Source organism: Ursus arctos, unplaced genomic scaffold (genome assembly GCF_023065955.2).
Source record: "Ursus arctos isolate Adak ecotype North America unplaced genomic scaffold, UrsArc2.0 scaffold_9, whole genome shotgun sequence".
In the NCBI taxonomy this organism is placed as follows: domain Eukaryota; kingdom Metazoa; phylum Chordata; class Mammalia; order Carnivora; family Ursidae; genus Ursus; species Ursus arctos.
This window is the reverse complement of record NW_026623111.1, coordinates 80,895,984-80,906,461: the sequence shown is the minus strand read 5'-3', so window position 1 is coordinate 80,906,461 and position 10,478 is coordinate 80,895,984. Positions and strand designations below refer to the sequence as shown.

The 10,478-nt window shown below is 44.2% G+C and overlaps 1 protein-coding gene across 1 annotated transcript in view; it reads left to right on the top strand.

Moving 5' to 3' along the window:
• Positions 1–783: 783 nt before the first annotated feature.
• SLC39A8 (solute carrier family 39 member 8) overlaps positions 784–10,478 on the top strand; it is a 72,329-nt gene continuing 62,634 nt past the window's right edge. The window contains exon 1 of the mRNA XM_026509650.4: positions 784–1,011. Coding sequence (XP_026365435.1) covers positions 793–1,011 — 219 coding nt within the window. The 5' untranslated portion in view covers positions 784–792. The remainder of the gene's footprint in view (positions 1,012–10,478) is intronic.

The following is a 10,478-nucleotide window of genomic DNA, read 5'->3' as shown; positions in this document are numbered from 1 at the left end:
TGACTTGCCAGAGATAGTGTTGAGAGAGAGACAGAGAGAGACACAGAGAGGCTGAGACTCACGTGGACACACAGACGCAGAGGCAGAAACAGGCAGACAGGCGAGGTGAGAGGTTAGTAGGCTAGTTTGCCAAGGCCAGCAAAGAGATCTGGGAGAGGGGGGGTCCCGTTGAGATGCAAAGTCCAGGACTCCGAAGGGGCTATTTCCGCAGCTCCTTGGGGACTGCCTATCTCACCGCGTCTGAGTTTGCTCTGAGGGAATTCAGCAGCAAGACAGGAAGAAGACGTGGGGCTCTACAGGGAGCGTGGTTTTAGTGCTTCCTAAAGAAATTGTTTGGTTTCGGGCTTTATATCCGGGAGGAGCGTGTGTCACCACACTATGCAAATCCTAGGACATTTGCAAACCCGGCTCCGGGGCAGTTGGCCCCCTGCCCGGCCGGGCGTTCGAGGGCTGGGGCAAGGCAGTGCTCCGGGGGCTGGCCGGCGGGTGGCCCGCTGGCCTTTATCTCTGTCCCCCTTTGTCCTCTTTATCTTAGGCTCTCCAGGAGGCCCGGGGGCCCGCTCTGCTTATCGCTCCCCACCCCCGCTGCACCTCCACTTCAATGCTCCGCAGGTCACGGGCTGCTGCTCTTCCGAAGGCGGCGGAGGACCAGGGGCGCCCGCGTCAGGGCTGACTCGGACCCGCGCCGACGACGCCTGATCCGCGCGCCCTTGGGCACCGACGCCGGTGCGCCCAGAGCGTCCCGGTGCGCCCCAGCCCGTTTCAGGCCCTCGAGAGGCGGCCCCGGCCACGATGGCCCCGGGCCGAGCCGTGGCTGGGCTCCTACTGCTGGCGGCCGCGGGCATCGGAGGCACGGCGGTGGGGCCCGGGCTCGCCTTTAGCGAGGATGTGCTGAGCGTGTTCGGCGCGAATCGGAGCCTGTCGGCGGCGCAGCTCGCGCGCCTGCTGGAGCAGCTGGGAGCCGCCCCCGAGGAGGGTGTCGCCGAGCCCGGGCAGCTGCACTTCAATCAGGTACGCCGGGGGCCCCCGCGGCCCTTCCGGGCTCTCGGTGTCCGGGGACTTGCATTTGTATAAGAACGCTGTTTATTTGGGAAAAGTGAGGGAGGAAGAGTATCCATTTTTCAAGTGTGAGGCGGTAACTGATCGGTGGCACTTGATTTCCACCACACTGCGCTTTCTTTTACCAGGGTGTTTATAAAGGGCTGGTGGTGTTGAGGGAGCCAGAAATTGCAGTTTTACGCCTGATGAGCTGAGTGGTCAGACGCTTGTGGTTATAAAATTTTACAGAACAGTTTATGAAGTAGTTGAGGGCTGGAAGCACCTTATGAGATGCTTTTTAGATTGGAACGGCGTGCTTAAATCTTCCCAGCAAAGATAGTGGCTCACGTGCCACCCTCGCCAACAGTTGCTTGCTGGGTAAGAACTGCCGAGGAGATACAAGGTGCTTTTAGCATCCTCCCCAAAACTCCTCCCCACTTCTAAAAATTCAATGGACTCAGTGCTTTGATTTTCTTTTCCTTCTGCTCTTGTTTCAGTGACAACCGATGATGAACAGCAGTATGTAGTATTTTGCATAGTGTTTCCCACTTCTGGGCAATGTTAGTTTGTGTTAGAAAAAGTGTTTGAGTTCTGAGATGTTTGGGAAATACTGCATACTATGTATTCTCCGCTCAGGAAGTTAGCATTTCCCAACATATCTCATCTTAGATGCCAGATGGGGAAACTTTAATCAGGTAAAATCCTTGCTAATAAAATTATCGATAGGTTGGCATTCTTTTTATTAGAAATATCTTATCTCGATTAAAACATACGATACTGGAGAAGAGGTAGAACTTTCTGATGCCATGCGGGTGTCAGGGGCGACCTGCCTTTGCTCTGGAAGGGTTTCGTGGTCTGCTTACATATGTTCTTTACTAAACTATGTATAGTTCCCGTTCTGACATGATATTGCCTTTGGTTTAATGTCTGAGAACTTCTGTGTTGGAATTGAAATGCCCCCATGGTATATAGCTATTTTAGAAAATAAAGCAAACCCCTTCCTGAGTATTTTCTGTCTAGTTGCAGTCTCTTCTTTTCAAATAGGGGAAACAGCTGACTAAAGTATTCTGGGTAGGAGGAGGGGCGGTCCTATGCTTGGAAAGAAGTGTGGGGATTTTGCTTGCAGCTGCATATCTGTGGCCCACACATTGTTTTCACTTAAATTATCTTCTTACCTTGTCATGCCTGGAGGTGTAGATGAATTATAAAGTGACAAAAGACCCCTGAACCATCTGTTGGCAAAGACACTGGAAAATATGCCTAAATTTTTAAGGAAAATCAGATAACTTTATTAGCAATATGATCCCTAGTTTATGAGTAAGTCGGTTTCCTGAATAAGTAAATTATATGTATGTTGACACCTTGTTTCTTATTCTCATATTTGCATATTTAACTGCCTTCATTATGGCATCTGTGGGCATCAAAAAGAGAGAGGAAGAAGCCCGTAATTACTTTGGAAACAAAGGGAAACTGAGGAAAGTTTATCACCTAATCAGGCCTAACAAACATCAACTAAACAGTGCTAAAGAAAACAATAGTCATCAGTTACGTGGTGACAAATGAAATGCCATTACAGAGAATCTACTAATTTGCTGGCATTCACATCTGCTACAGCAAGACACCATACAATTTGGAACAAAATTTAGAGCCATTAATCTATCTTTTTTTTTTTTAAGATTTGTTTATTTATTTGAAAGAGAGAGAGAGAGTGAGCCAGCACACATGAGTGGGAGGGACAGAGGGAGAGAAGGAATCCTAAGCAGAGCCCACGCTGAGTGCGGGCCTGCCAAGGGGCTTGATCTCACCATGCTGAGATCTGAGTCAAAACCAAGAGTCGGACACTTAACGACCTGAACCACCCAGGTGCCCCTTAATATCTCTATCTTAAAGAATGCAACTTCAATTTCCCCACCTTCCGTAAAGTAGAATAAAGAATACAAGGGCCTATTGTGAGAAGCCTTTATGATTTTGAGAAAGGCTGAGAAAATAGAATTTATTTTGATGAGCCAGGGATTTATTGAATCTTCTAAGAGATCTATTTACAAAAGACATTCCTTTGGATGAGGGCTGTGATGTTTCTTAGGTCAACTTTTCTCAAGTAATAGATACCATACTTTGGAGATTTGTTAGACAATTTTGGAAGGGGGTTTCTAATTTTTTTTTTCAGTATCCCTAAGTACTATTAAATTAAGTTGTTCCTTTGGGAGACCAAAGTGACCCGAGTTCAAACTGGAGACAACAGAACAATTGAGTTTATCCTTCTGCTTCTTGTGGTTACTGAGGGTACAAAGAGCGGGTAGAAGAGGTGACCCCAGCAATGAGAACAGGGACCTCTTTGAGCTAATTGAGCCTCTGGAGCCCCAGGACTGGGTGTAAGTCTGATCTATCTCGGGGGTTCCTGGAATAAACAGGGGTACCCCAACTGAATGAATACCCTGGGTCAATGATTTAGGGGACAAATGGCCTCAGTGTTACCTTTTGTTTGTTCCGATGCTCTTCACTCATTTTCCAAATGTTCTTTTCTCTTCATTTTCTTTTCAAAGAAACCTCACCTCCTAGTTCTTAGGTGTAGACACTGGTTAAACAGCTTCATAAAAGAGAAGACTCTCATCCTCCAAATGATAACACGAAGCTGCAGGAAATGCGTCTACTCAGATAAATCAGCATGTGGGGGGGGAGGGGGGCGGTTAGTAGGGGTGCTGGAGACATGGGGGGGTGGGTGCAGGAGGTTGGCATGTGAGGTGACCTTTGTTTCACCCATCGCCCAACCCTGTGCTTTTACTTCTCTTAACTCTTTTTTTTTTCTTTCTTGAGATGTATCTTGCAGCACATGTCCTGCTTTTGTTTTTCCTTTTACATTCCTACACCCTGTTACCTGGACCTTGTTTTTAAACCTCTTCCAATTTATGTTCAGTCTTCCTAACACAACACTTGGAGTATGTCTCTCTCCTTTCAAAACTCAGCCAGGAGCTGGTTGTCTCTTTGCTGGTGAAGTTTAAATCCTGTGACTGGCATTCAAGGCCCCCATTCCTCAAGGTTGACCCTGAGATGCCAACCTATCTCTCTAGACCTAGCACTCACTAAACTATTTGCTCTTCTGTGAATTCACCTGAAACTTTTGCACAGCCACTTCCTAGCTCATTGTCTTCCTTGTACCTTTCCTGTTTCCAACTAGAAAGTCCTTTTCCTTGAATTACCCTCTCAAAATCATACATTTTTGAAAGAACAGCTAAACACCTCCTTAAAACCTTTCTAGGGCATCACAGCCAGCACCGATTCACTGATTTCTCTCTTTTTTGAATTCCTGAAATATTTTTTATTATGGTACCTACACTTAACTATTCATGTGTTCGACAAATACTTTGAGTGACTACTATACTCTAATTAAAGTGGTCATTTTTAAAGTAGAAATCTGATCATATCACTCCTCTTACTAAAGCAATTCAACTCCTTCAAGATAAATTTCAAACTTTTTTCCCCCATATTGTTTATTTATTTGTTCGACAGAGAGAGAGACAGGCAGCGAGGGAGGGAACACAAGCAGGGGGAGTGGGAGAGGAAGAAGCAGGCTCCCAGTGGAGCAGGGAGCCCAATTTGGGGCTTGATCCCAGGACCCTGGGATCGTGCCCTGAGCTGAAGGCAGACACTTAACAACTGAGCCACCCAGGCGCCCCTCAAACTCTTTAATGTGGCTTAAGCCCTTTTGTGATCTGGTTCCTGTATATTTCTCAAGCCCTTGTTCCTGGTTCTCCCTGTATATCTGCTGATGCTTCAGCTATCAGTCAGACATTATTTCTTCTGAGAAGCCTTTCTTGATCTGCACAAGGGTTTAGTAGGAGCCCCTTCTTTGTGATCCTGTGTTAATTGATGCCTATGCAATGATAATATATTATCTGTTGTGATTATATCATAATATTATAAAATGTAAATAATTTCATGCATTACAATTTTCTGTTTTTATACCCCTCCAGCCCCTGCAACTGACATATACACATACGATTTTCAACAAATTGAAGGGTTTGACCTGACCCATTTCTAGGGGCTAGTATAGTGCCTGGTATGTAACACATATTTTATGTATTTTTTGAATGAATGAGTGAAGATTGTTTAATACTAGTAATATAGTTTGGGTTCTCCTGTGGCATTACAGTTTATTGAGGGAGGTATGACATACAAACACATAACTATGATAATGCACAATAGTATGATATGTCTAATTAAAGAATTGCAAACGAAAGTGGAACAGGGACCAGCCATGTGTTTTCAGAAAATTCATCTGCATGAGAGTGTGAAATGTGTTGGGTTGGGTCTAGACGGAACGAAGGAGGAGACTACAGTTGTTTGCTAATGTGATGATTGCTTGAGCCTGGAGACAGTCAAGAGGTAGCATAAAGGCTCTGCTTCTTGTAGAAGAGCAGGCAAAAAAGCTCCCCCTGGCCCCAGATAAATATCTTCTACTTCAATCTCTTGCCTATATTGTCATTTGACTCTTGTTAAATCTTTTCCTTCGTTAGCTTCCAGCCTAACAATGCCAGTGGGAGAGGCAGTGAGGTAACTGTTGCCTTTTTATTTCACTGGATGGCCAGGCCAGCAGTGTGTAGCCAACAGAAGGGGTGTGTGTGTATTCATTACATATGTGTTGTTCTCTATCGTACTTTGTCCTGGGGGGGGGGGTAATGGTGGGTTAGATGAGGGAGGCTGTGGGAACCTCTGACATGGACAGAGGAGAGAAAGAACATCTGTTCTTTTTTTTTTTTTTTTCCCCTTTGACCTTTATGTTCTGAGAAATGGTGGGGGGAATCTAGGAATGCCTTCCGGCCTGCTTGTTCAGGTGAGAAATGAAGGGAGAGACAGAAGGGCAGGACAGAGGGCGAGGCTACATTTAGGTCTCTGCTTGCTTTTCCTTCAAGACAATGTATCTATTCTCATCTATTATATCACTCTCATCTCAGTTGACAGTGTACAGTTAGGTCATTGTTTCCAAGAGGTTTTGGGAAAATGAAGGACGCTCATAATTCATTTGACTATGATGTCAAGAGCTTAGTTTGCCTGCATGCCAGGTATGATTGGGATCCGTGTGGGAAAATGCTCTTTCTTTCCATAGCTAACTACCCTGAGAGTCACATGCTCCCTTTTGTACATATCATAAGTAATTATATCTAGGAATTTATTGGTCTTTTACTATGTGCCATATCTCTTAAGTGATTTATTTGTATTATCACATTTCATCCTCACAACAATCCTGTGATAATGGCACCATTATTATCTTCATTTTACACATGAGGAATATGTGGTACAGGAAGGTTAAGTAACTTGACCGCTGCCACACAGTAAGGGATAGCTCCGCAGGCAATCCTAAGTGCTATGCCGTCGTGGATGTTTTGAATTATAGTCTTGAAAATCATACTTTCTCTAGCCAGGGCAACTATTACTTCAGAGTTTGAACTATGAATAGAAGCCACTCATCATTGATCACAATCAGCTTATCCATTCCTTAGTCACATGACTGTGCCAAGACTATAGAAACCACAGTGGTGATAATGGGTCCTTTTCCTTGGAGAGTTTCTAATCGAAACAAGAAATAAGACGGAGACTTGTGAAAGGTGTGCAAGGCAAAACTGCGTAGTTAAGTAATCACTGGGGAAATATGGTGAGAGAGATCATTAGACTGGCTGTGATTTAGCCGCCATAGGAACCCTGGTGACAGCACGTGCTGCTGGTTTAGAAGGAAGACTGGGTGAGCGGAATTCCTAACTCTGATGGTGGCCAAGTCTGTGCTGCGACGAACAGGAGAGGGCAGAGGTAAAAACTTCTTTCCTTAACGGGGATAGATCTTTACTCCCCACAAAGGATGTTTGCAGCAGAGTAGCCGGGTGGGAGATTTGCCGGTTTTATGCTTTTCAGGAGTCACGCCGTATTCCTGTTTCCCGATGAGACCCATCCTGGGAGATGCTGAGGGGCGGGCACTTCATTTTCCTATCATAAAAACCATTGCACTTCAACTATGACTGTAGTGTAAGAGTTTTTTTTTCCCTTAAATTTAAGGAAATTTAATGAATCCTCTGTGTTATCCGTTCCTTTTGGTGGTAGTGGGGGTTGGGGGAGAAAAATAGGACTCTAAATAGGAATGGAAAATGAGGCCTGAAGTTGAGAGAGATTGATATTCCTCGGGGAAAAGAAAAGTAACCCCTTTATGAAGGCAGCTTAATGTGGTTGGTAATAAGAGTCTGCAAGGTACTTATATTCAGAGTGGCATTTCCTCAAGGGACTGTCCCTATTGCTAGGTGCAAACAGTTAATATTAGGATCATTTACCAGACAATTTATTAAAAAAAAAAAAAGAATGTTACTGACCTCTAGACCACCTAAGAAACTGTAGTTTTCAGAAAGTTTTCCCATCCCTAGCTCCAGATAACAGTAGGTTCTTCCTTGTAATTGAAACTAATTAATTTATTCTCAAACTATTCCCAGTTGTCTGTTTCAGGAGCCAAATGGGTTCGCCAAGTCTTGAGATTTATTCTATAAAGAAATGAAACTATTATTGAATTACCTTTGTGATGATGGGATTTGGGAGTGTAGAAAATGTCCAGAATGGAGCCTTGTTTCAGTTGGTTTCTGCCTCCTTCCAAAGATCCTCTGTTGTTTTTCTTGGCCTGGAGTTTAAGGAGAACAAAAACAAAAATCTGTGAATCTAGATCAAAGGTGTTAACCTGAAAAGTAGTATTTTGCCTTCCAAGTCCCAATATTTAATACCTTGACTTTTTTATAACTAACTGGATGGCTAGAGAACAAAACCAGGTGTGCATTGATAAGGCCTCTAAGGCTTTAGTTCTGTGAACCTAGCTCAGAAATAATCCAGAGTCGTCCTCGATTTATCTGGTGAGCTCCTTAGATCTCTAACGATAGTAGAGAATACAACATAATGGTTAACAATTTGGCCTCTGGAATCAAACAGACCTGGGCTGAAATTCTAATTCTGTCACTCATTAGCTGGGGAATCACAGGCAAGCCACTTAACTTCCTTAATCCTTAGTTTTGACACCTGTGAACCAAAAAAAGTGAACCTTATTCATAGGATGGTGGTTTGAACTAAAAAATAAGAACAATAATAACATTTACTGAGCAATCATATAGTTCAGGCACTTATATATTTACTGCATTACATGTAGTAATTCAAATAAGATTTTTTTCATTGCCTGTATTACTTCAAATCATAAATAACAAGTAAGACAATACATGTAAAACACATATTGCCTGGCTCAAATATATGCCCAATGCATAGTTATTATAATGCTGTGTTACTTGATGCAGCTGTACTGTTCTTAACAAAATTGTCCTGCACTGGAGGCCAGAGTGCCCCAGGGTCAGTCCACTTGCAGAGGAAAACACTGGTATAAAATGATAGCGAGGATTAGTGAGATGAAAAGTTCAGTGAGCAATGTGTCAGTCCAGTAACTTCGGTTTCACTGGTAGTTTCCATGACAACTCTCACCTCAAGAGGCCTTTACCTTTTGCCTCTGCTTCCCTTTGATCAAACACCCCTGATAAATTCCTAAATATGTAAACCTTTGGTGTGTAGGCTAATGAGATAATATTGAGTATTTCAATATGCATTGAAAGTATGGACATTTCCTCTCCTCCAGATTATTTCTGAGGCTACATTTAGGAGTTGGCTCTATTTTATTACTCTTGTCCAAAATTTACGTCACTCCTGAACTGTGAATGGTTGGGAGCCGGTGTTCTACTTCCAGAAATTGATGCAATTGTGGTTTGAAGTTTAGATTTACTTCAGGATCTCTGTATGGGTTTGACAAGCTGACAGAATCCAGGGCCCCTTCACGTCTAGCTGGCCTCGTTAGTTGAAAGCAGGTAAGAAAACAGAGGCTGCTTTGGTCTCACTGGAATAAGTGAGAGATGTAAGGTGCCCAGACTTCAGACGAAAGGGAGCGGTAAAATCAGGAGGCCAGTTCTGGGTTGGGTCGCAGATTGATCCTGCTTTCTATACATACTGAGCACGTGTGCAAACACAGTCTCTTTCATTAAGCAGTGCATGCTCTTGATGATACCGGCTGACCGACTTTGTCTAGCACGTCATGATACTGCACGTTCTCTTTCGGGTCAGGGGTCTCAGAGTTTAGGGCTATTCTTTGCTTACTTCACCTACACACCTTAAGAAGAAAAGCTAGACATTGCCTCTATTCCTAATCTTGAGATGAATGCCAGTTAAGGAAATACTATTTTTTAAAAATTATTATTATTTTTAGAGAGAGGCAGAGAAGAGAGGGAGGGGCAGGATGAGAGGGAGAGAGAGAATCTCATGCGGGGCTTGATCTCAGGATCCTGAGATCATGACCTGAGCTGAAATCAAGAGTCCGGCACTTAACCGACTGAGCTGCCCAGGTGCCCCTCCCCCCCTTTTTTCAGTTGAGGATGTATTCTTAGTAGGACCCTCACCCTAGGAGAGGAAGCAGGTTGTGTCTTAAGGGGAATGAGGTCAATATTTACGGAGTACTTATCATGTTCCAGGCACTGTGCTCAGTGCTTCCTTATGCTCCGTCCCGTTAACCCTCCTAATCTCGCAGGAAAGCCAGTCTTGGCTAAGTTAAGTACCCCACTCAGAGTCATAGCTCCGAAGTGGCAGAGTGAGCGTTCCACTCCAGGGTGACTGGACTTCACGACCTGTGCCCTTTCCACTTCTGCTCCTCAGCCTGAAGAATACCATCCCAAGGAGGGGCTGGTTGATTTTCCAAAAAACCAAGTGTCCCCTACTGTCATCCATGTGCCTGGATGTCAGGGTAGAAGTGATGGGAGCTTCTTGAAGCCACTGGGAACTGTATCGTCATTTGAAGTAGGAGCGTGTTCTCTGCTGATATTACTCTGGTTTCAGTAAAACAAGAAAAAAGTTATTATTATTTTTTCCCCTTACTGATGTTGTTTCTGCAGTAGTCAGGGTTAGCTCTAAAACCTGACGTAGGTCCCTTCACAGCCACTTTTCAACCTTACGGTGCTGTTTCCTGATTATTGGCATTTGATACTCAAAACAGTATTGTGAGAGAATGAAGACATATCCGTTTCCCCAGAAACTGAGACACAAGTAAGTCATTTGGCGGAAGACACCAAGTGTCTAAATTGATCTGGGAGAACAGACATTCCAAGTTCTAATGCTCATTTCTTCTCCATTGTTCTGGAGGCAGATGCTGTGTTAGTGGGGCCGCTGTGCTGTGAATCCCCTGAGTATGTCATGGTCTTTGTGCCCCGCTTTCTGTATGTAACTGGACAGTGGGAATACTTGAATTTCCATACCATTTCCACACCTTTGTATCCCTCCACAGCACACTGTGCTTCCAAGAAATTATCCTGCTGGGCATCACCCAGAACCTTCTTCTGCTAAACACAGTGGGCGCTTCTCAGGCCTCACCTCTCTCTAGTCGAGTCGGTGGT